General features: G+C 38.5%; 1 protein-coding gene across 1 annotated transcript in view; it reads left to right on the top strand.

The window, feature by feature from the left end:
* The window catches only part of ITGA9 (integrin subunit alpha 9), a 953,395-nt gene that overhangs the window by 161,765 nt on the left and 764,937 nt on the right, over positions 1–26,693 (top strand). Inside the window, exons 6-7 of the mRNA XM_070726333.1 lie at positions 10,043–10,172; positions 22,242–22,327. Coding sequence (XP_070582434.1) covers positions 10,043–10,172; positions 22,242–22,327 — 216 coding nt within the window. The remainder of the gene's footprint in view (positions 1–10,042; positions 10,173–22,241; positions 22,328–26,693) is intronic.

Genomic DNA, 26,693 nt, shown 5'->3' with positions numbered 1-26,693 from the left:
TTTTCGAAATAGTCTAATTTAGCTCTTTTTAGTTTCCCTGCTAACTCCTCCTGAGCCATTAGATTAATTTGGTGGGTTAATTTGTCCTTTTCCTCTGTAAGTTTCTCATTCGAGAGATCTTGTTGTAATTCTATTTCTAATTGTTTAATTCTAACTAAATGATCTTTAATCTTTTGATTTTTAATTTTCTTTACTCTAGAGGAGTATGATATAGTGATTCCTCTTAAATATGCCTTTAAGGTGTCCCATAGATTTTGTACAGAAGTATCACCATTCCAGTTATCTTTAAGAAATAGAATTAGTTCTTTTTTAACCTGGTCAGTGTAATTTTTTTCTTTAAGTAATAATTGGTTCAAAGACCACTTTTGAAAGTTTTTCCTTGGTTCTTTTATCTTGATTGTGATTGGGTGGTGATCTGCCCAAATATTGGGACCAATCTCCACTTGTTCTATATATTTATCTATGTTCAGGTCACCCCAGGCCATATCTATTCTTGACCAGGATTGGTGTGGGTTTGAAAAAAAGGTGTATTCACTATTCCCCTGGTGTCTTTCTCTCCATAGATCCAAAAGATTAAATTCTCTTGTTAGTTCAAAAAATTTGTTAGGTAGGATTTTCCTATCCTGAATTTTTTTTTGGGATGTTTTATAGTCTTTTTTTTTATCAGTGATCGCGTTGAAGTCTCCTAATATACACACATTCTTTGCTTCTAATTGTATTAATTGATCATTTATTTTTTGGTAAAATTCTGATTGGTTTGAATTTGGGACATATATCACCATCAAGACTACAAGACTTTGACCAATTTTGATTTTCAAGTTGAGTATTCTTCCGTCGGGATCAGCAAAAATTAGCTCTGGTTGTAGCCTCTCTTTTACATACACTGCTATGCCTCTTTTCTTTGTTTCTGCTAGTGCCGTAAACAGTTTCCCTAATTTTTTATTCTTAAGTAGGTTTTGATCTTGCGATCTAATGTGCGTTTCTTGTAAGCAGATTATGTCTGCTTCTTCCTTCTTCAATTTAATCATCGTTTGTTTTCTTTTTATAATTGAGTTTAGTCCGTTTATATTAACTGAGAAAATTTTTAATAATTTCATATTTATTTATAAAGGATACGGGGAGTGAGAAAGAGAGAGAAAAAGAAAAAGGGAGGGAGTAGAAAAAATTTGCTTGCTCGCCGAAGGACCCCCCTATTGTGTGTTATTTATCTAAATGTATGGTCTATTATGGTTGGTATTGTGTACTTTCCTTTCTACTTCCTTTTTGCTGTTGCTCTTGTTGTTACTCTGTTTTCTTCTCTAAAACTAAGATCCTTCTCGCTTTCTGCACTTTGTTGTCCTTGCTCGTTTTCTTCTGGTCTGGTCTGAGGGGCTCCTTCAGGGCCAAGTGTGTTTTCTCCTTCTAGATTTTGTATAATAAAATTGTCTGCTTTTTCGAAAGAATCGATCTTGTATTTTCTTCCTTTCCAAGTCACCAACAAGCCTTCTGGGATCAGCCATCTATATGAGATTCCCCTTCTCATCAGTTTAGCGGTCAAGAAGTGAAACTCCCTTCGTCCCTCTCTAATTCTCTTGGGTACCTGTTTTAGTATAGTTATTTCTCTGTCGTTAAACAGAATTTGCTCGTTTCTTGTGTTTCTATAGATCGCATCCCTTGCGGTTTTTTTCGTGAAACGGATATGTACCTCTCTTGGGACTTTGTTTTTTTTGGCATAGTTTGTCTGGATCCTGAAGACCTCGTCTATATGATTTTTTACTTCTTCTTCGTCTATCTGCAGATTTTCTGATAGGATTTTTACCATTTTGGAAGTCAGATCTTTGTCCGCTTGCTCGGGGACGTTTTGAAAACGAAGATAATAGGAGGCTTTCTCCATCTCTAGAACCGCATTCCATTATTTTAATCAAGAGTGATAGAGTAGTTGGGTTTTTTTCTTGCTTCCAAAATTGTGCATATAAAATCCGTGCAGCTGTAATAATATGGATTATAATATATCTGTTTTCTTTACTAAAATTTTGTATTGTGATTCCTAGTAGAAATAGTTCGGGTTTCGCATGGATAGTCTGAGAAGTAATTTGTTCTAGTATAGTTTTAATTTTTTCCCAATATTTTTGGGTGGTTTCACATGTCCACCAGATGTGGTAATATGTACCTGGTTTTTCTCTGCATTTCCAACATAATGGTGATAGATTTGGATACATTTTTGCAAGTCTAGCAGGTGGCAAGTGCCATCTGTAGAACATTTTATAATGGTTTTCCTTATATGAGGTTGCCATCGTTAATTTATAGTTAGCAGTCCAAATGTTTTCCCATTCGTTTAAATAAATTGTGTACCCAAAGTTTTGTGACCATGCTATCATAGTTCCTTTAACTATTTCTTCAACAGTATCGTGTTGAAGGAGGATATTGTATATATTTGATATTTGCTTTTTTTGTGGACCAAAAATTATTTTATCGAGGGGGTTATTTTTTTGGAAGTCTGATTTGTTCTTATCTTCATTATATTTTGATTTTATTTGTAGGTAGTGTAACCAATCTACTTTAATACCTTTTTCCATGAGTTTTTGCTTAGGGATTAGTTCATTATTTTCGTTTAGTAGTTGGTCGTATGTTATAATTTTATCAGGGGTTAATGCATTCGGGTATATAATGGCTTTTGTTGGTGAAATCCATTTTGGGATGCAGAGGTAGTGGTTTTTTTTAATGAAGTGCCAGGTGTTAATTAAGGTTTTTCGGATGTAGTGTGATCTGAAATATGTTGGTATTTTATCTATGTCTGTCATCAGAAACTTGTGCCACCCGGATTGAAGGTCATAGCCTTCAAGTGTTAATATTCTAGAATTTTTAAGTATTATCCATTCTTTCAGTAGGTTTACAATTGAGGCATGGTAGTATAGTTCCATGTTTGGTAACCCAAATCCACCCCTTGACCTATGGTCTTGTAGGTCCTTAAGTTTTATCCTGGCCTTTTTTTTTGTCCATATGAATTTGCGAATTTTTTTGTGTAAGTTTTTGAAAAAGGTCCTATTTAGTTTAATGGGTGCAGTTTGGAAAAGGTATAGAAATCTAGGAAGTACAGTGGAACCCCGACATAAGAGCTGCTCTACTTAAGAGCAACTCGAGATAAGAGCTGGGAGGGGAGAGATATTTTTGTTCTACTTACAAGCCCAAATTCGAGATACAAGCGCCAAGGAGCTGTCTCCTGAAGCCAAACGCTAACTTCCGCGTTCGGCTTCAGGAGACAGCTGCGAAGCGGCGCGCGTGTTTTAAAAGGTTGCAGCCGGCCTGGGGGGCTCGGGGGGGTGCTTGCAGCTTTCTTTCTTGCTCTTTTTCTTTCTCTCTTTTACCTTCCCTTCCTCTATTTCTTCTTTTCTTTCTCCTTCCCACCTTCTTCCCTCCCTCCCTTCACTCATTCCTCTCTTACTCTCCCCTTTCATAAGTTTCCTTGCTTCCTTCCTCTGTTCCTGTCCCTTCCCCCTTCCTTTCTTTCTTTCTTTCTTTCTTTCTTTCTTTCTTTCTTGCTCTTTTTCTTTCTCTCTTTTACCTTCCCTTCCTCTATTTCTTCTTTTCTTTCTCCTTCCCACCTTCTTCCCTCCCTCCCTCCCTTCACTCATTCCTCTCTTACTCTCCCCTTTCATAAGTTTCCTTGCTTCCTTCCTCTGTTCCTGTCCCTTCCCTCTTTCCTTCCTTCCTTCCCACCCTCCGTCCATTCATTCACCCATTCCTCTCTTGATCGCTTAAAGCCGGTCCCTGGTGCAAAAAGGGTTGGGGACCTCTGTCCTACAGGATTGGGTGGCAGAGAAGTTGAACATATGTAAATTTAAAAGTTTAAGAAAGTTTACAAGTTAAATGAAAGAAACTTCATTATTCATTTATATGTACATGTACATTTCTTCATTAAAAACATGTCTTTCTGCATAATTTAGACTAACTTTGTGAGTTTTTTGAGGGCTGGAACCAATTAAAATTATTTACATTAATTCCTATGGGGAAAAGTCGTTCGAGATAAGAGCTGCTCGACTTAAGAGCCCAGGTCCGGAACGAATTAAACTCGTATCTCGAGGTACCACTGTATATTGCTTTTAATTACAGCAATTTTCCCCATTATAGAGAGTGGGAGTTTCGACCATCTGCAAAAATCTTTGTCCATTTCATTGATTAGTTTATCGTAATTGTCTTTCTTGATAGTGCTGCAATTTGCGGTAATCCATAATCCTAAGTATTTAACTTTTTTGGCGGTTTTTATTTTAGTGGATTCTTCTAATTTCGATATCTGCTGTTTTGTCATATTTTTTGTTATCATTTTTGTTTTTTCTCTATTAATTTTTAATCCAGCAATCTCTCCAAATTTATTTATTTCATTAATTAGGATAGGTGCAGATTTTAAGGGGTCTTGTACAATGAACACCATGTCATCAGCAAAAGCTTGAAGTTTATAGTGTTCATTTTTAATTTTTAATCCTTGGATTTCCTTATTGTGTCTTATTTTATTTAGTAGAACTTCTAGTGCAAAGATAAAAATCAGGGGGGCTAAGGGACAGCCCTGCCTCACTCCTTTTTTTATACTTATTGTTTCTGTCATATCATTGTTTATCAGTTTTTGGCTGTTTGTATTGAGTATATAGTTTTAATGAGTTCTGTAAATTTATTACCAAATTGCATTGACGCTATTTGTGTTGTAAAGAATTGCCAGTATAAACTATCAAAAGCTTTCTGTAGATCTACGAATAGGAATGCTACTGGTTTATCTATGTTTTTATCGTAGTATTCTAAAGAGTCCAAAATAATCCTTGTGTTTGTTGTTATGTTTCTTGCCGGAAGGAAGCCATTTTGGTCTGTATGTATTCTAACAGTTAATATTCGTTTAAATCTTTCGGCTATGATGGATGCAAAGATTTTATAATCTGAGTTAAGCAGGGATATTGGACGATAATTTTGAATGTGAGCTCTATTTTGTGTATCTTTAGGTATTAAAGTTATGTAGGCCTCGTTCCAGGAGGAAGGAAGTTTTGAACCCTCGAGAATTTCATTAACAAGGGGTAACATTATAGGCTCCAGAATTTCTTGAAATTGTTTATAGAATTCGGCAGGTATACCGTCTGTGCCCGGGGTTTTATTATTTTTTTGTTTTGTAATTGCACTAGTTAGTTCCATTGATGTTATTTTGTCATTTAGCATATCCTGATCTTCCTTATTTATTTTTTCTGTATTTTCTAAGTTCTTGAATAGATTATTTATTAATTGTTCATTTACGTCATCTTTTTTATATAATTCCTCAAAGAAAGATTTAATTATTTGTTTTTTATCGCTGAGTGTTGTTTTTAAAGCATCTGTATGATCATATAATGCCTCTATAATTTTATCTGCTTTTTGGTGAGTGAGTTTTGAGGCTAACCATCGCCCAGGTTTGTTTGCAAATTCAAAGTGCTTTTGTTTGGCAATCCTTAATTTATGTGAGAGTTCTTCTTGAGTTTGCAGGTTTATGTAATGTTTTGTAATATTCAATTCTCCTAAAATTTTGGCGTTGTCTGGTTTCATTTGTAGGGTTTTTTCAAGGTTCTGAAGTTTTATTTTTAGTGTGGATAGGCTGTTTTGTTTCTGTTTTTTCTTTGTATTTTGGTATGCAATATAGGTTCCTCGCACATAGGCTTTCATTGTGTCCCATAGGCCATTTTTTAAAATGACAGCTGTATGGCTTGCTTTATTTATTATTATTATTATTATTATTATTATTATTATTATTATTGTTATTATTATTATTTATTAGATTTGTATGCTGCCCCTCTCCACAGACTTGGGGCGGCTCACAACAGTGATAAAAACAATATACAATGACAAATCTAATATCAAAGTCTAAAATAACAATTTTACATTAAAAACCTAAAAACCCCATTATATAAAAAGCATACATTCAAACATACCATACATAAAACTACATAGGCAAGGGGAGATGTCTCAGTGGGTTTTAAGAAGTTTACGAAAGGCTAGGAGGATAGGGGCAGTCCTAATCTCTGGGGGGAGCTGGTTCCAACTCTGACATCACTATATTTAATTTTCAAGGCAACCTTCAATTTGGCTTGTTGAGTTTAATTATTCTGGATCTTGTAAACAAAACTTATTTCATGGTGTTCAAAACAGTCTGGTAGAATCTTTCTAGGACTAGGTTAATCAGAAATGGGTGGCAACCTTTGTGATGAAGTGTTTGATTTTCAGTGCAATGTCAGCAGCAACTGTTTCCTGGCTTGTCAGCAGTATCAAGCCCGCTTCTTTTCCCATGTTCTGAACCCCAACCCCCCAAACTGTTCCTCATTCAGAAGTTTCAGTACATAGCATCAACCTTTAGCTAGTGAACAATAAGAAGGAAATTTAGATAAATAGACTCTGGATCAAAAAGGCAAGTATCTAATGTAGGAGCACTCAATTCTACTTATTCTGTTTTCTTTTAAGAGAGAGTGATAACCACTCACCAAAATACTGCATATGTACCATATTTTTTTAATTATAAGATGCTCCAGACTATAAGACACAGTTACCATTTTGGGGGAGGAAAACAAGAAAAAAAATTTCTGACTTTGCCTCTCAGCATCCAATCTGGTATTTATCTGGCCTTGTTCAGTGCTGCCAAAACCCATTTGCTGCCTTTCCTCATTCACCTCTGCCCGTTTGCCACTGCCACCCATTCACCATCATAGCCGGTTTGCTGCTGCAGCCTATTTGCTGTGGTCCATTTATTTATTTATTTTTATTTTATTTGTTTGTTTTATCCAATACACAATAATACACAATGAAGATTATAGAGGATATATATGAGTAGAATGTATCAAAAAGAGTATAGAAGAGAAATATAAGAGTAAAATATAACTAGAGAGAATAGCAGAAAATATAAGAGATAAAAGAGATATAATAGATAGATGATGGATAGAAGAGATAGAAGAGAAGATATAGGAGATATAGGAGAGACTATAGGACAGGGGATGGTAGGCACTCTGGTGCACTTATGTACGCCCCTTACTGACCTCTTAGGAACCTGGTGAGGTCAACCATAGATAGTCTGAGGGCAAAGTGTTGGGGGTTAGGGGATGATACTACAGAGTCCGGTAGTGAGTTCCACGCTTCGACAACTTGATTTCTAAAGTCATATTTTTACAGTCACGTTTGGCGTGGTTAATATTAAGCTTGAATCTGTTGTGTGCTCTTGTGTTCTTGTGGCTGAAGCTGAAGTAATCATTAACATTAATTTGTTGTGACCCATTTGCCGTGGTCCATTTGTTGTGACCCATTTGCGGCAGCCAATTTGCCACAGTTTGTTTGCTGCTGCCATGGCTGGTTCAGCATAGTCCATTTGCCATAGCCCAAAGAAACCTAAAAGACTTTCTGCCTGCTATGGTGGTTCCTGTCTTGCTGCGATATAAGAGCTGATAGAAGGGGGAATGGTGAATCAAAATCTAGTACCTGACAGGGAGACTGTACAACAGAGGGAATCAATGGCAAAATTTCCCAATTCTGTTACAATAATGTACAATGGTAAAATGTATTTCCTGTAATCCTTCAAGAAAACATTAAAACCAACATACTGAAGCACTACATATAATTAAAACCAAGTAGATGATAAAGAGTGAATATGATTGAAGTACATAATATTTCAATGGGATTCTGCTCATTCTGACCAAAGTCCTGAAAGAAGAGCCAGATGTCTTCTGAAAGGCCAGAAGGATCAGGATATTTGTTGGGTGGACTAGAGTAGGAGAGAAGCAGATTATTAAACTCTTTTCTATATTTCCAGAACTTTCATTCCCATGGCTCCAGTATATATATATATATATTCTATTCTGTGTGTAATTATCCATAAGGAATCTCAAAATATCTTCATTGGGGAGGGTTGTGGTCAATGCCATGGCAAGACGGCTTCTCCTTCGCACTCACGGGGTATGCCAAATCCCTGCTGTTTGGAGGTGCTGATTCTGGATGGATCGGCCCAGAACCTCCCTGGAGGGTGGTGGTGGTAAAAAAGGGGTCTTTGTCTCCTGTCATTTTTATGGTTGGCACGCTCCACGACAGGTAGATTTTTTACCTTGACCAGCAGTGGGTGAAATGACCTCAGTTGCCATAGCCGTGGTGACTATGTGCTGGGAAGATTAGATTTGAAGCATCGGGAATCACCTGGAAAGAGAAGTAACATAACTTTTTGTGCTGGAGGGTGAGAAGACTAAAAGTTTGCTGAAAGGGTGAGCGATTTTGCCAGAGGGGACCTTAATTCAGACTTTTAAAAGATTTTCTATTTCGGAAGTTGGGCAGAAGCGGAAATGGCTGCAGCTGTACTATTTTTGGACATATTCAACATTTAAATGAACTTTAAAGTTTCTTTAAAAACTCAATAACTTTATAAATTGCTTTTTTACTTGTGGAAGATTGGACTTTTAGAATTAGCATAATTTAAATTTTAAAGTGGTTATAGAAGCTGGAATTGAAGAACTGGGAGTAACTGTGATTACATACTGAGGACATCTACTAGTGAAGTTGAGGCAATATTTGGTTGGATTTATTATTCACTGAATTTGTCCTTGATGAAATGGAACTAAGCAGATTGTTTTCTTTTTACAAGTGATAAGAGGAACTGAAAAATAAATAGAAAGAGAACATCTTGGACTTGAACTTTATTTGAATTTGGAAATGGTGAGAAGGAAAAAAGGATTTAATTTGTCTTGGAAAATGTTGGCTTCTGGATGATATAAATGCTAATTTGATAATTTGACAAAAAATTTAGATATATTAACTTTGCAAAGATGGAAGACATAAGAGATTTGTTTAAGGATATACTTAAATATTTTCAAGAATGGGAAGAGAAAAATAGAAATGACATCCTTTATATCAAAAATTCTCATCAAAACTTTATTGATTAAAGGACATAACATTAATGAAATAGTGGTTTTTATAAATGAATCAGAGTACGGTTTGATTAAAGAAGGGGTTGATTGCATTGATGGTCATATTTGATGACCATTTTAAGCACTAAGAAAATGAAGAATAGATATGACCTGATACTCTGGAAATGGCAGAGTAGGAAAGAAGTTAGAATGGGAATGAATAAGATCTTATATTTTAGTAAAAAAAGAGGCAAGGAGAAAATATGGGTTTAAAATGAGAAAAAATAAATGCCCTGAGGATTGGCAAAGATGCTGTTTCAAGGAGGGATGATAGATTATTAAGTATGCATTAATTATGAAACAATGTAGCTAAATTTATTAGGTGGTGTTTTTAAGATACATTTTAAGTTATTAAATTTTATTGAAGTATAGAATTATACAGAAATATTTAGATCATTAGATTATGGAAATTATTGGGAAACATAGTGATAATTAAGTGATAAGTATTTGAATATTAATTGATTATGACTTGGAATGAAATATTATAATATTAAGATGATTATTAACTGAAGATTTAAAATAATAGTTTGGTTAATTTTTATATTGTTTTAATACTGTTTTAATATTCCTATAATAATAGAGTTTAGGTTTTCTTTTTGTCTACCTTGCTCCTTCTTTTTTCTCTTTTCTCTTTTCTCTTTTCTTTCTCTTTCTTTTTTGAATTATAATTTTTTCTCTTCACTATTGTTTGTAGTTGATAAAGTTTTCTTTTTTGTAAGGGTTTTGAGAGAATACACAAGAAGGAGGAGCAGGCACTATGGCATATTTGAAATATTAAAAAAGAGGGATATTAACTTAATAAGGTTTAAACAAAATTAAGCTTGAATTCATTTAGAAGAAAAATATATATCTATATGACAAAATTATAGGTGAAGGCTGAGGGGGTTGGATTGACACCGGAAGTAATTAATTTGAAACCAATAATTTTTGGGGGAGATTAATTATAAATAATGTACTAACTCGATACTGTTTTTATTATAATATTTAAAATGTATTGAAGAAGCTTGTATAATATTTAAAATGTATTGAAGAAGCTTGTATGGAGAAAAAAAATTACCCTCCCCCCCAAATATTTCCATTGATTATAGAGATTTAACATGACAAAACTTTTCTTTTAATAGGAGTTGGTTATCATGGGAGCTCCAGGATCTTACTATTGGACAGGAACAATCAAAGTATTGAATCTCACTGATAATACATATTTCAAACTGAACGATGAATCTGTGATAGCCAAGCGTTACATATATTTAGGTAAGCAAAGAACAGCAATTTTCAAATTAATATTGGTTTGGAATATTGATGGTAAATATTGCATCGGCATCCTTCAGTCTCAAAAGACCATGGTATCATGCTTTGGATTTTCCAGAGCATGAAGCTTGGGTTGGTAAGTATGGAGCATGAAGCTTGGGTTGGTAAGCAACAGATCCTCCCTCTCACATCTCTGAAATATTCAAATGGAATGGCAAAGGCCAATACAATTGGTTCCAGCTACCGCACAGGAGTTATCAGAATATGGCTGTACACAGTCATGAACTACTTCCAGGATTCTGGCTCCGGATTTTGCCTCAAGGTTTACTCCTGAAGCCTTTTCCAATGATTGATATAGCCACAAGGCAGTGGAGATTTGCAGTCAGAATTTCTCTTCTCCTAGTGGTTGACCAGGGCATCTTTCGTGTCTTGCCATGCTCCTAGCATATCACATTACTTGCAGAGACCGCCTTCATGACCATTGACATATTCTAGTAGGTTTCATCCGCTCAGTCCACTGGAATTTGTCTTCATATTCTCAGCATAGACAAGTCCCTATTTTGCCAAAGCTCAATGACTCATCGGCTACTCTCAGCTTGGTTTGGTCAGCCTGCCAAAGTTGTTGCCTGGAGTGTGGCCACTGTGCATGCTACAGCTACTAGCATAGGTGAGAGCTGAGTGACAGGTGGGGACCAAAGGTGAACAAGCTGTCCTAAATGAGCTGCTGTAAAAGGACATGACATGCTCCTACACCAGAGGTGCTACCCCTCCCTGAGCATCCCATACACCCCTGGTAAATAGCTGCATAAATATATAGCCAGTGAAGTCTAAGAATTCTGGAATTCTCAAAAATGAAAACTCCAGGAATTGCATCTCTGGAAAGTTTGGATTCAGGAATTTTTCCACTCCTAGCTATTACTTTCACAGAGGGAATTTTGCCAAAATGAGGAAAATAATAAAGAAGAAACTAAAAGGGACAGTAAAAAAAAGTCAAATCCCTCCAAAATGCTAGCAAACTGTTTAAAAATATGTTACAACAGGCTCAACTAAAACGTATTCCTAAAAGAAGAAAGAGGACTGGAAAGTCCAAGAGGATACCAGTAGGGTTTAGGACATTTAGCCTCCGCCAGTTGGATGAATCTCTTTCCTCCGCAGCAGCTGATCGGCCGCTGCCTTCACTCCCTTGCCCAAAGGCCCCTAGCTCTTGGCCCCAGCCCTTTGGCCACAAAAATCCAAATTCAACCACAGCCCTTTGGCCACATGGGACACTTCGCCACCATCCAATCAGAACGATTGTTACAAAATGCTACTTTTGGAAGGAAAGAATGGGACAGTTTGCTCTTTCATACACAAACACACACATTGAATGATAGAGAGGGAAGGGACCTCGGTGCCATCTAGTCTGAACCCCTTCTCATTCAGGAGACTTACAGAATGATAGAGAGGGAAGGGACCTTGGTGGCCATCTAGTCTGACCTGACCCACCTCATTCAGGAGACTTACAGAATGATAGATAGGAAAGGGAACTCAGTGGCCATCTAGTCTGACCCACTTTCTCATTCAGGAGACTCACAGAATGATAGAGAGGAAAGGGACCTTGGTGGCCATCAAGTCTGACCACCCTTCTCATTCAGGAGACTTGCAGAATGATAGAGAGGGAAGGGAGCTCGGTGTCCATCTAGTTTGACCCCCCTTCTCATTCAGGAGACTTACAGAATGATAGAGATGGATGGGACCTCGGTTGCCATCTAGTCTGACCACCCTTCTCATTAAGAAGACTTGCAGAATGATAGAGAGGGAAGGGACCTCGGTGGCCATCTAGTCTGACCCTCTTCTCATTCAGGAGACTTACAGAAAGATAGAGAGGGAAGGGACCTTGGTGGTCATGCAGTTCCACCCTGTCCTTCCGCCCATACACATTTGACAAATTCTGACCTGCTAAATTGGCCAGGGGAACACACTGCAACATGGTCTTCTCTCAAACTCCCTTTGCATTTCTCTCTCTCTCTCTGTGTCTCTCTGTCTCTGTGTCTCTGTCTCTCTCTCTCTCTATCTCTCTCTCCAGGGACCCTTCCAACACTTGTTAATTTGTTTGGGAATCTGTAGATGTCACTGACTTGAGAAGGGGGTTGGACTAGATGACCTCTGTGGTCACTTCCATCTGTCTGATTCTGTAGAAATCTGCTTGAGAAGGGGTTTGGACTAGATGGTCTCTATGATTCTATATGACCTCCTTAAGGTCCCATCCAATTCTGTAAGGATCAATTGCCGAATGAAGGAGGGGTGAAAAGAGGCATGGATCCCCAAAGTGGGGGGGCAGGGGGCTTTGTGGGAAAAAACGTGGGGAGGCTAATGATCCTTTCCTGTTTGAAGAGAGAGAGAGGTCTGTTCATACTCTGGGCATCTAGACGATCCCATGTCTTCTTCTGCGTTCATGTGGAGAATCTCCAAAGTGTGTGGGGGCTTTGGGAGCTCTTTCACACACACACACACACACACACACACACACACACACACACATGCTATCAGCAGTGATGAACTTTTGTTTTCAACAAAGCTAAACTCCGATAGTTATCCTATCAATAGATATGGAATTAAAATCACCATAAAGCGCCTCATCTTCAAAGAAACAGGAATTAACAAAAAATGAGAAAAATATAGGAGTTATCATTGTACAAATTGGCATACCTGGTCACATTTAGTTGGGACTAGGTAGCATTGCAAATGAGAGAATTGATGGCTGGTTGCTGTTTGGGGCCCCTTTATGACCTGCTCCTCATTATCTGTGGAATTTTTACGATGCCTCGAGGCAGATGCAAAGGGAACAAGCGGTTATGACAAAACAAACTAGAGGGCTTCTAGTCCAACTCCCTTCTCAAGCAGGTGACCCTTACAGAATTGGATGGGACCTTAAGGAGGTCATCTAGAACCATAGAGATCATCTAGTCCAACCCCCTTCTCAAGCAGATTTCTACAGAAACAGACAGATGGAACAGACCACAGAGGTCATGTAGTCCAACCCCCTTCTCAAGCAGGTGACCCTTACAGAGTTGGATGGGACCTTAAGGAGGTCATCTAGAATCATAGAGACCATCTAGACTGTTCTGTCTGGGTGCCCCCAGACTTCAACACCAACTGGAAAAAGCAGCCAGACACGCTGGTAAAAGCAAAAGCACTTTATAGTTTGAAAAATAAACACAGAGAAAAACCTGTTCTTCCCAACAGGCAGGCTATGAGGCTTCACAGCAAAGTCCTGACAGCCAGACAATACAGCAGACTTCTTGCTGGCACACACACCACTGTAGAGAATAAGCCCCCACGCCTTTTTCCCCAAGGTTTCAGCCTTCAAGGCCACAAGTCAGAATCAGAGACACCAAAGATCACAGCCAGGTCCCAGGACTCCCAAAGATAATACTCCACAATACAGGAAGGGTGGGTCTGCCTTTTCAGCCTTTCTGGGGAGAACCACACCCAAATGCAGCTGTTACCTATTTAGGACTGGAAGTACCTGGCTAATTGTCCCCTTCGTTGTTCTGCTCTTCTCTGCCTGTGATCGATGATGGCTTGAGCATTTTCATCTAAGGACTCCAGGCTGCTTGCTGGGGAGAGCTCCACCCCGGGGGACTCTGGCTGTTCTCCCTCTCCCTCGGCCTGATATTCCTCCTCCCCTTTTGCCTGGGCCTCCTCCTCCTCCTCCTGTTCCTCATCCTCCCCCTCTGAGCAGGGAGCTGGCAGAGGTTCAGCCGTTCCCTGAGGAGCCTCAGACGGAATCACAACATAGTCCAACCCCCTTCTCAAGCAGATTTCTACAGAATCAGAGAGATGGAAGGGACAACAAAGGTCATCTAGTCCAACCCCCTTCTCAAGTCAGTGACTTCTACATATTCCCAAACAAATTAACAAGTGTTGGAAGGGACCCTAGAGAGAGAGTGTGAGAGAGAGAGAGGGAGAGAGACAAATGCAAAGGGAGTTTGAGAGAGGACCATGTTGCAGTGTGTTCCCCCAGCCAATTTAGCAGGTCAGAATTTGTCAAATGTGTATGGGCGGAAGGACAGGGTGGGACTGGATGACCACCAAGGTCCCTTCCAACTCTTGTTAAATGTGTATGGGTGGAGGGTGGGGGTGGCCCTCTACCCCCATGTCTGGGGCCTCCAAATTTTTGCCTCTCTTGACACTTTCTTTTGTCATAAATGCTCCACGCATCGAAAAATTCCAAAGATTACCATGAGTAGCAGGTCATAAAGGGGCCCTAGAGAGCAACCAACCTTCACTTCTGTCCTTTGCTAACTAGCAGTCTCTCCCAAACCTCTTTTGAGAGGACTGCTCTGATTGGTTTCCCAAATTAGCTTTTAAAGGATTAGCTTGTTGTGAGGCAAAGAGTTCCACCAGCCAATTTAGCAGCCCAAGAATTTGACCGGAAGACTAATTCTCCTAACGAAAAGGGTTGGACTAGATGGTCTCTGAGGTCTCCTCCCTCTCTATCATTCTATTTCATTCTCCTGCTTCAGCTGGGGGTCAGACTAGATGGCCTCTGAGGTCATCTCCATTCTCCTGCTTGATCTGGGGGTCAGACTAGATGGACACTGAGGCCCCTTCCATCTCTATCATTCTGCAAGTCTCCTGAATGAGAGGAGGGGTCAGTCTAGATGGCCACTGTGGCCCCTTCCATCTCTATCATTTTGTGAGTCTCCTGAATGAGAAAGTGGGTCAAACTAGATGGGCACTGAGTTTCCTTTCCTATCTATTATTCTGCAAGTCTCCTGAATGAGAAGGTGGGTTAGGTCAGACTAGATGGCCGCTCAGTTCCCTTTCCTCTCTATCATTCTGTGAGTCTCCTGAATGGGAAAGTGGGTCAGACTAGATGGCCTCTGAGGTCCCCTCCATCTCTATCATTCTGTTTCATTCTGCTTGATCTGGGGGTCAGACTAGATGGCCTCTGCGGTCCCCTCCATTCTCCTGCTTGATCTGGGGGTCAGACTAGATGACCACTGAGGCCCCTTCCATCTCTATCATTCTGCAAGTCTCCTGAATGAGAGGAGGGGTCAGACTAGATGGCCACTGTGGCCCCTTCCCTCTCCATCATTCTGTAAGTCTCCTGACTGAGAAGAGGGGTCATACTAGATGGCCACCAAGGTCCCTTCCATCTCTATCATTTTGTTAGTCTCCTGAATGAGAAAGTGGGTCAGACTAGATGGCCACTGAGTTCCCTTTCCTCTCTATCATTCTGTGAGTCTCCTGAATGAGAAAGTGGGTCAGACTAGATGGCCTCTGCGGTCCCCTCCATTCTCCTGCTTGATCTGGGGGTCAGACCAGATGGCCACTGAGGCCCCTTCCATCGCTATCATTCTGCAAGTCTCCTGAATGAGAAGAGGGGTCAGACTATATGGCCATGGGGTCCCTTCCATCTCTATCATTCTGCAAGTCTCCTGAATGGGAAGGGGGTCAGACTAGATGGCTACTGAGGTCCCTTCCATCTCTATCACTCTGTAAGTCTCCTGAATGAGAAGGGTGGTCAGACTAGATGGCAACTGAGGCCCCTTCCCTCTCTATCATCCTGCAAGTCTCCTGAATGAGAAGGGGGGGTCAGACTACATGACCACCGAGGTCCCTTCCCTCTCTATCATTCTGTAAGTCTCCTGACTACAGAAGAGGGGTCATACTAGATGGCCACCGAGGCCCTTCCCTCTCTATCATTCTATGAGTCTCCTGAATGAGAAAGTGGGTCAGACTAGATGGGCACTGAGTTTCCTTTCCTATCTATCATTCTGTGAGTGTCCTGAATGAGAAAGTGGGTCAGACTATCATTCAATGTGTGTGTTTGTGTATGAAACAGCAAACTGTCCCATTCTTTCCTTCCAAAAGTAGCATTTTGTAACAACCGTTCTGATTGGATGGTGGTGAAGTGTCCCATGTGGCCAAAAGGCTGTGGCTGAATTTGAATTTTTGTGGCCAAAGGGCTGGGGCCAAGAGCTAGGGACCTTTGGGCGAGGGAGTGAAGGCAGCGGCCGATCAGCTGCTGCGGAGGAAAGAGCTTCATCCAATTGGCGGAGGCAAAAAGTCCCATTCCCATACCAGTATGGCTTACGAAGAGGTAAAGGAGGTTATTGGAAAGAAGAAAAATTCATTTAAGAAATGGAAGGCTCTTCCTACCGAGGAGAACGGGAAGGATCACAAACTCTGGGAGACCAAATGCAAGGCGATAGTCAGGAAAGCCAAGAGAGATTTTGAGGAGCATATAGCAAAGAATATTAAAAATAATAACAAAACCTTTTTTAAGTACAGTAATACCTCATCTTACGAACTTAATTGGTGCCTGGAGGAGGTTCGTAAGGTGAAAAGTTCGTAAGACGAAACATTGTTTCCCATAGGAATCAATGGAAAAGTGATTAATGCGTGCAAGCCCAAAATTCACCCCTTTTGCCAGCTGAAGTGCCCGTTTTCACACTGGTGGAATTCCCCTGAGGCTCCCCTCCATGGGAAACCCCACCTCTGCGTTTTTGCGATGCTGCAGGGAAATCCCAGCACGGGAATTCCCAGCATTGCAAAAACAGACGCTTTGCTGGCAACGGAAGTCCGGAGGTGGGGTTTCCCAGCGAGGGGAGCCTCAGCAAAATTGCAGCATTGCAAAAACACTGAAGTCCTTGAAACCCCACCTCCGGACTTTGCCTCAGCCATTTCTTCTGAGGGTGGCCCACTGTCTTCTTTCCTTGCTGCCTCCTGTCTGCAGGGCTCTCTCCCGAGGGAAAGAATGAATCGAGGTCTCTCCCAGCCCCCAGAGAAAAGAAGCCTTCCCTTCGATCCGGACAGCCTGAATCCAAGGGAGCATTTTCCATTCTCTGCACGCTGGAGGAAGTGAAAGAACTGTCTAAGCCCTCAGAGAAAGGAATCCTTCCTTTTAATTTGAGACGCCTCAATCCAAGAGAGCGTTTTCCACTCTCTGGATGCTGGAGGAAGAGAAGGAACTCTCTAATCCCTCAGAGAAAATGGAAAACGATCTCTTGGATTGAAGCTGCCCGGATCAAAGGGAAGGATTCTTTTCTCTTGGGGCTTAGAGAGATCGTTCCCTTTCCCCAGCATCTTTTCTCTGGTTTCTGAATCCAAGGGGGCGTTTTCCATTCTCTGCACGCTGGAGGAAGTGAAAGAACTGTCTAAGCCCTCAGAGAAAGGAATCCTTCCTTTTGATCTGAGAAGCCTCAATCCAAGAGAGCGTTTTCCACTCTCTGGATGCTGGAGGAAGAGAAGGAACTCTCTAATCCCTCAGAGAAAATGGAAAACGATCTCTTGGATTGAAGCTGCCCGGATCAAAGGGAAGGATTCTTTTCTCTTGGGGCTTAGAGAGATCGTTCCCTTTCCCCAGCGTCTTTTCTCTGGTTTCTGAATCCAAGGGGGCGTTTTCCATTCTCTGCACGCTGGAGGAAGTGAAAGAACTGTCTAAGCCCTCAGAGAAAGGAATCCTTCCTTTTGATCTGAGAAGCCTCAATCCAAGAGAGCGTTTTCCACTCTCTGGATGCTGGAGGAAGAGAAGGAACTCTCTAATCCCTCAGAGAAAATGGAAAACGATCTCTTGGATTGAAGCTGCCCGGATCAAAGGGAAGGATTCTTTTCTCTTGGGGCTTAGAGAGATCGTTCCCTTTCCCCAGCGTCTTTTCTCTGGTTTCTGAATCCAAGGGGGCGTTTTCCATTCTCTGCACGCTGGAGGAAGTGAAAGAACTGTCTAAGCCCTCAGAGAAAGGAATCCTTCCTTTTGATCTGAGAAGCCTCAATCCAAGAGAGCGTTTTCCACTCTCTGGATGCTGGAGGAAGAGAAGGAACTCTCTAATCCCTCAGAGAAAATGGAAAACGATCTCTTGGATTGAAGCTGCCCGGATCAAAGGGAAGGATTCTTTTCTCTTGGGGCTTAGAGAGATCGTTCCCTTTCCCCAGCATCTTTTCTCTGGTTTCTGAATCCAAGGGGGCGTTTTCCATTCTCTGGACACTGGGGGAAGGGATATGTCTCTTCTATCCCCCAGAGAAAAAAGCCCAATGTCAATACTTTCTCCCATGGTGTCCTTGTAGCGGGCTGGAGAGCGAGTGAGTGAGCAAGAGAAACGAGCCTTCTCCGGCCAGGCATTGGAAGCTCCGTGGGGGAGGAACAGTAGCCCGGCTGGCGCACACAAGGATTCAGGACCAACTCTAGCTTTGTGAAGCTGGAGTCCTCCGTGCCTGCCTCCGCCTCCTCCTGCTGTTGCAGAAAGAAGCCGAGGGGTGCCCTTCCTCATTGCAGCCACGGGAAGCAGCCTGACTGAGGGGGTCGTCTGCTTTTTTTTCTTCCTCTGCCAGCATTCAGGTTTGGTAGAAGGCTGAGAAGCGCCCGGCTGTTTCAGAAGGTGACAGCCGGGCGGATTTTTGCTATTGGCGGCAGCGGGTTCATAAGGCGAAAAAAGTTTGTAAGAAGAGGCAAAAAATTTCTGAACCCCGGGTTCGTATCTCGAAAAGTTCGTATCATGGGGGGTTCGTATCATGAGGGACCACTGTACATCAGAAGCAGGAACCCAACCAGAAAAAGAGTTGGCCACTCGATGACAATGGTCAGAAGGGGATTATCAGAGAAGACAAGGAGATTGCTGAGAGACTAAATGACTTCTTTGCCTCTGTTTTCACTGAGGAGGATGGAGAGCATTTGCCTGCCAGTGAATTAGTTTTCCCAGGAAGGGAATTAGTAGAATTAAACCAGATAGAGATAAACAAGGAAGATGTTCTTGCATGCCTCTCTAAACTAAATGTCAACAAATCGCCGGGTCCAGATGGCATCCATCCTAGAGTTCTCAAGGAACTCAAGTTTGAAATTGCTGAACTTCTAGCTAAAATATACAATCTTTCTCTAAGATTAGGCACTGTACCTGAGGATTGGAGGGAGGCAAATGTAACCCCGATCTTCAAGAAAGAATCTAGAGGTGAGCCTGGAAACTATAGACCAGTCAGTTTTACCTCAGTTCCTGGTAAAGTGATGGAAATCATTATTAAAGGTAAAATTACTGGGGACATAGAAAACAGGCATTGTTGAAAGAAAATCAACATGGTTTTTGCAAAGGCAAATCATGTCTTACTAACTTGTTAGAATTCTTTGATGGTGTAAATAAACACACAGATAAAGGGGACCCAGTTGATATTGTATATCTTGACTTTCAAAAGGCTTTTGACAAAGTCCCTCACCAAAGGCTCCTAAAAAAGCTCTCCTGCCATGGAGTTAGAGGACAGGTCTTGTCCTGGATTGGTAACTGGCTAAATTGTAGGAAGCAAAGAGTGGCATAAATGGACAATTCTCTGGTTGGAAAGAAGTGAGAAGTGGTGTACCCCAAGGTTCAGTTTTGGGACCTTTACTTTTTAATTTATTCATTAATGATCTGGATGTAGAAATAAATAGTGAGGTAGCAAAGTTTGCTGACAACACTAAATTGTTCCGGATAGTGAAAAGTGAAACTGATTGTTGGGAGCTCCAGAAGGATCTCTCAAAATTGAGTGAGTGGGCAACAAAGTGGCAAATGCATTTTAACCTGAACAAGTACAAAGTTATGCACATTGGGGCAAAAAAACCCAATTATACCTCCCAACTGATGGGAACAAAACTTTCCGAGAAAACCCAAGAAAGGGATCTTGGGGTTTTGGTGGACAGCTCAATGAAGATGTCAACCCAGTGCACAGCAGCAGTAAAAAAAGCAAATTCGATGTTTGGCATGATTAGGAAGGGAATCGAAAATAGGTCAGCAAGTATTGTATTGCCGCTGTACAAATTGATGGTGAGACCACACATGGAGTACTGTGTACAGTTCTGGACACCGCACCTCAAGAAGGATATAATGGAACTGGAAAAGATGCAAAAAAGGGCAACAATAATGATAAAGGAAATGGAGCACCTTCCTTATATACCAGGTTACAACGTCTTGGTCTCTTCAGTCTTGAAAGATGGTGTTTAAGGGGTGACTTTATCGAAGTGTATAAATCATGCATGGGATAGAAAAGGTGGATAGAGAAAAATTATTTTCTCTATCACACAATATTAGGACAAGGGGGCATTCCCTAAAGGTCATAGGTAAGAAAGTGAGGACAAATCAAGGGAAATATTTCTTCACCCAGAGGGTCATTGGTTAATGGAATTCACTTCCAGAAGAGGTTGTGACAGCTGTCAGCTTTGATAGCTTCAAGGCAGGATTAGACAGATTCATGGATGCCAAGCATATAGATGTTATTAAAACGGATGTCCAAGTGCTGCCTCTATGTTGGTTGAGGCAGGCAGGATTACCTTTGAGTACCACTTGTTGGGGGTCAAGGGAAAGAAAGGGTCTTGCCTTTTCTTTCTGCTCAAGATCCCCATGGACAATTGGTGGGCCACTGTGTGACACAGAATGCTGGACTTGATGGGCTTTGGCCTGATTCAGCATGGCTCTTCTTACGTTCTTATGTTCTTACTATAATGTTGCATGTGCACATTAAACAAAATCTAGTAACTTCTGGATTGAAGGATTTGTAGTTCTTTAACAGCCTCTGTAAGAACATCTTAGTACCCTTAGGCAACTGCAAATGCCAAAGGGAAGCTAAGATTGATGATAAGTCACTTATATATATGTGATCTTGGTCTTAACCTGTGTCCTTTGTTAAAATCATTATTACAAGTTTGAAAAATGAATAAATGATCCTGACTTATATAGGTCCCTTTTCAGTGATTTAATGTTCCATGAAAATATGTTAGGGTAATAGAGGAATGTAAGCATTATTTATTAGTAAGGCTTAGAAACATGTATTTAAAAATGCAGTTAGTATCACTGGAGAAAGATTAATTCCTCTAATGACGTCTCCCCAGTTCTCAGCTGTGCTGATTGTAGTGACTCTCTGCTTTCCTTAACTATTTGTGTATTAAGTCCTCATCTCTGCTTTTAAGAAAAGATGGTGGACCTCCTTTTTTCACTTAACTATTGCTTGCTTGTTTCTTTGATTAGAAAAAGATATAGGGGTTATGTAGGTAAAAAAGGCCTGTAATTCACAATATAAAGGGAGCAAGGGACCTTTCAAGGATAATAATTTTACAAGGAAAAGAAGTTGAATATTAAATAGTGTTAATGTGTCATTGTAGAGAAGCAAATAAAATCATATTATTGGCTTTTCAAATAAATCTTTTGTCTCTTTCAGCTACATTTTGTTTAATTTTGTTTAAATCCAAATTGACTTGTAGGGTTCATTCCCTTTTTCGACATACTATTATATTTTATATTTTATATATTTTCACTGACAAATATGTAGACATTTTAACATGTCACTATTACAAGTAGTTGCAATTTTTGATATGGTGATGCATAAATTTCTATTTCATTTGGGGAAAGTTGCAGAAAACAGTTTCTTTCCATAGACAGCATTATGAATTAGGAGGATCATTACTTTCACAGAAAGTACAATGTGATTAAAATTCTGTATCTTCATTACAATTTAAGTTGTAGCTACATGGATTTCCATGTAGCTTTTGTTTTGTGAATCAGGTTACAGCATTGACCTCCATTAACTTGTTTAATGACTCAGTAAAGTCAACCAAGTTTCTAACTCTCTATATTTTGTTTTGAGTTATGCTGTTCCACTTGGATTTATGTGAATATTTTTTTAAAACTGGCTTTAATCTCTCATAATCTATTTTCATTTGAGGAGCATGGATTATTGTATTTTGCTACATCTGCTACTTGCTTTTCAGTTCTAGTACTCTTCTTTTATTGCTTAGCTTTTAACTTGTTCAGTGATAAATATCAACTGCTCTGATACCTTTTCTGACTTAAATTATTGTTCTTATGTGTCTCCTGCTTACATCTTTACTACCTTATTGTTAGGTAAAACTTGCTTGTTATATCAAATTTGGAACAATGAATTTCCTGCTCCAGAAAAGTGAGGCTCTTATAAAATTTGAAGGTGTTTTGCTTGAGTCCACTGAGAGAAAGGGAAAATGCTTTATCCAGATAGATGACTTAAGCCTTGCCCCATTTCTTTTGTTTTCTTTCGCTGATATTTTGGTCATTTTTTCTCTCTGCTTGTCGACTCTGAAAATGCCTCACTCAGGATATGCAGTGGCAGCAGGTCACTTCTCTCAACTGATGACCATGGACATCGTTGGAGGAGCTCCCCAGGATGGAGGCGTTGGAAAGGTTTGTCTGTTGATCAAACTTTATTTTATTTATTTGTCAAACAAGTATAGTATTATAGTACATATTAATATAGCATAACATAAGTAGAACATAGTAATAGAAAGGATAATAAGACAGTAGGACAGGGACATTAGTCACAAAAGTGCACTTATGCACGCCCCTTACAGACCTCTTAGAAAAGGGGAGAGGTCGATTGTAGATAATGTAAGGTTCAGGTAATGAATTCCAGGTGGTGACCACTATTGCTGAAATCATATTTTCTGCAGTCAAGTTTGTAGCAATTTATATTCAGTTTGTATCTATTATGTGTTCTTGTGTTGTTGTTGTTAAAAGTGAAGTAGTCACTGACAGGAAGTACATTATGATGTATGATTTTATGAACAACAGTTAAATCAGTTCAGAGACAACGTAGTTGTAAATTTTCTAGATGTAGTATTTGAAGTCTGGAGGAGTAGGGTAATTTGTTACGTGAGGAGGAGTGAAGGACTCTTCTTGTGAAGTATTTCTGGACTCCTTCAATTGTATTAATGTCTGATAGGCGGTGTGGATTCCATACAGGTGAGCTATATTCTAGAATAGATCTAGACTTAAAAAACTTAAAAAACTAAACATGGACATAATTTGCTTATAAGAAGTACATATTAAAAACCAACATAAAACGTTTTTGGAAAATAAATATCTAGGAGAATTGTATGTTTCATTAATTGATCAGAGTAAAAGAGGAGTGGCAATGTATGTTAAGAAGAATATAGAATCTAAAGACATATATTCTGATCAAGAATGAATAATTCTAATGATTGAAATAAAGATGAACAATCAAAATATATTATTGGTTGCGATTTACGCACCAAATGATAACCAAGAAATATTCTACACAAGATTACATAAAAAGATTAATGAATTAAAGTATGAAAATATTTGTACATTAGGAGATTTTAATGCAATATCAAATATTGGATTGGACTATAAGACTAACAAACAAAATAAAACAAAAAGAAGGATACTTCCTAAAACATTTTTTAATATGGTAGAGGAATGGAACCTGACTGATCTCTGGAGAGATAGACATAAGAGAGAACAATAATATACCTTTTTTTCGGCTAGACACAGATCTTGGTATAGAATTGATATGATATGGACTACGTTAGAATTAACAAAACAGATAGAAAAAGTGGATATTGATACGAATGTGTGGGCGGATCATAAGCCTATCACTATACAATGGAAAGGTAAAAGAAAAAGACCAAGATCGATTTTAAAGAGAGAAATTTTACCAGAAAAAGACTTTCAATTATTTATAAAGAAAGAGATGGCATTTTTCTTTTAAGAGAATAAAACAGGAGACACTACCTTACAAATTCTTTGGGACAGGGCTAAAGCCTATTTTAGAGTTTTAGTTTCGACTTATACAAGCAACCAAAATAGACAAATTTTTAGATATAAAAATGATCTCGAAAGGACACACAGAGAACTGGAACAGTCTCTACAATTAGATCCACAAAATATAGAAATTCTGGAAACTTTGGACTTGATGAAGCACAAATTAAATTTGATGGAAAATGAGGAAATAGCTAAAAACATTTAAAAAACAAAGCAAACTTTTTTTGAACAGGTGAATAAACCAGGGAGATGGTTGGCTTATAATGTAAGGAAAGATAGAGAAAAAAATGGATAAAATATTTAGAGGATGAAGGAGGAGAATTAAAATTTAAAGAAGATGAAAAAAAGGAAATAATATGGGAATTCTACCAAAAATTATATAAACAAGGTGAAAAAATTTGTCAATACTTAGAAGGCAAATCTACCTAAAACTTCAGAAACTATTAGGGAGATATTGGACGCTAAGATAACAATGATGAAACTGTCAGAAGCTATTAAGAAATAAAAGAACGGTAAAGTCCCAGGACCTGCTTGACTACCAGCCGAGGTTTATAAGGTATTTGAAGAGGTATTTGGACCTATCTTTTTGGATTTGATAAATGAAATATTTATGCAAGCTACTTGGACAGAAATGTATATATCTCTGAAGAAGGGTCTGATACACAAAACATAAAGAACTACAGGCCAATATCTTTGTTAAATGTTGACTATAAGATTTTTGCATCAATCATTGCAAATAGACTTAAAAGATACTTAAATGAATTTATACATTCAGATCAGAATAGATTTTTATCTAAAAGACAAATTAAGGACAATATGCGTATAATTTTAAATACTTTAGAATATTTTGAACAGAACCCTGAAAAACAGATGGCACTGATGTTTCTGGATGCATAAAAGGCTTTTGACAATTTAAACTGGCAATTTCTAAATAGTCAATTACAATATATGAATTTTGGAGTGAGGTTCTTACATGTTATAGAAGCGATTTATAATAAATAGTCGGTGAGAATAATTTTGATTGGAGAGATGACCAATAAAGTAAAAATCACTAAAGGTACAAGACAAGGCTGCCCATTATCACCACTGTTATTTATTTTGATGTTAGAAGTACTGATTAGAGCTATAAGAGCAGACAAAGATATTTTGGGCCTCAAAATTCGAGATGAACAATATAAGCTGCAAATTAAAAAAATTAAAAACATTAAAAACAAACATTATTCTAGAGTACTTTATTGGACTGGACTTTTGGAAGCTCAGATACACCCCTGCAGAGTACAGTGGAATAAGATTTCAAGATATAAAGATTTAATAGGACAGTCAAAAAGGTTGAAAACAATGATAGAATTAGATAAACAAGGCAAGATATAACAAAGATAATGAAAAAGAAGGTATAAATTTTGAAAAACCTAAACTAGATGAAATTTTGTTTGGCTCAGATGAGCATATGATAAAAATGTTCATGGTTATTTTTAATCTATTGATTTAGAATTTTTAAAAAATATACTTTATTAGTTTATTAAGAATGGGGAAGGGGAATGGGAATACAAAAAGAATAAGAGGGGTGCAAAACAAGCGATCTTTTTACAGAATAACATATATAGATTGTCATAGATTCATTTCAAGCATTTATCTATAGATATTTATATTGTATTCAATCTTTGTAATTACATAATCTTATATCTATTAAATGTGTTAATTTAAGGATAAAGTAGTTGTTTGATATATATATTAAGAGATAGGTGAGATAGTAGAAGTTTTGGATGGGGTAAGGGAGGGGGGATAATACCTGCAAAGTAGTAGGCGTATGTATTTGGACAACTTAGTTTTGGTTATATTTGTTAAGTTTGTGTATTAAAGATACTTGTGAGTTACGTTGTTAGTAGGTTGCCGATGAATATCGGTTGGATTAAACTCAGACAGAGCATGTGTTTTAATTTTGGTCAGTATTTTTGTTGTATATATTTTTCTTTTGGTGTAAGATGAGGAGTTTTCAGCTGGTTTCTGTTTTATTGATTTTAAGATTAGATGGCTGTACAATGATAAAGTGGATGAAGAATATAGGATATTCAATAGACAGAGATAAGTGGCAACAAATTTGGAAAAGAAATTATAAAATGTCAATGTCAACAGCATATAAGGAGAATACATATAAGATGTTTTATAGATGATATATGACACCAGAAAGATTAGCAAAAATGTTGATATATGACACCAGAAAGATTAGCAAAATTTTTTAAGAATAGATCAATGAAATGTTGGAAATGTAATCAGTTACCAGGCTCTTTTTATCATATGTGGTGGACATTCACAGAAGTTAAGAAATTTTGGAAAGAGATTCAGCAATGGATACAGAAGATTTTGAAAAGGACTATTGAATTTAAACCAGAAATATTCTTATTAGATATTTTACCAGAAAATTTTAATAAAGAAGAAACATATTTGATTATACATATTTTAACAGCAGCTAGAATAGCATATGCACAAAATTGGAAGCTGAATAAAATTGCAGACAAAAGAGAAATATCACGTAAGATTTTAGATTGTGCTGAAATGAATAGGCTTACTTTAAAACTTAAAGATAAAGAGGAGTGTGATTACTCTAAGATTTGGGGAAAGTTCTATGAATGGTTGGAAACTAAAAATAATTGAGAAGTATTTTCTTTTACTTACTTTTGAATAAATACATGATGATTTAATTTTTATCTATTAAAGACCCAGGTGACGAAATAAGGAATGGCGGCATCATTGGATAAGGAGTTAACACAGAGATGAAAGGATTAAATTAGATATTGAGTTAAGATGTTAAGATGTTTATGTTTTATTTTAAATAGAAAAGGGGAATATAAGGGACTAGATTTTATAATATTGTTATTTGTAGATGAAATATATCTCATGTGTGGTTAATTTTAATTAACTTAGCAAAGAAGAGGATAAAAGTACATATTGAAAGTATTATTAGTGCTTTTTTCTCTCTCTGAATGTT

The sequence above is a fragment of the Erythrolamprus reginae genome, chromosome Z (genome assembly GCF_031021105.1).
Source record: "Erythrolamprus reginae isolate rEryReg1 chromosome Z, rEryReg1.hap1, whole genome shotgun sequence".
Taxonomy (NCBI): Eukaryota; Metazoa; Chordata; class Lepidosauria; order Squamata; family Dipsadidae; genus Erythrolamprus; species Erythrolamprus reginae.
The sequence above is the reverse complement of the archived record's forward strand: the minus strand, read 5'-3'. Positions and strand labels throughout refer to the sequence as shown.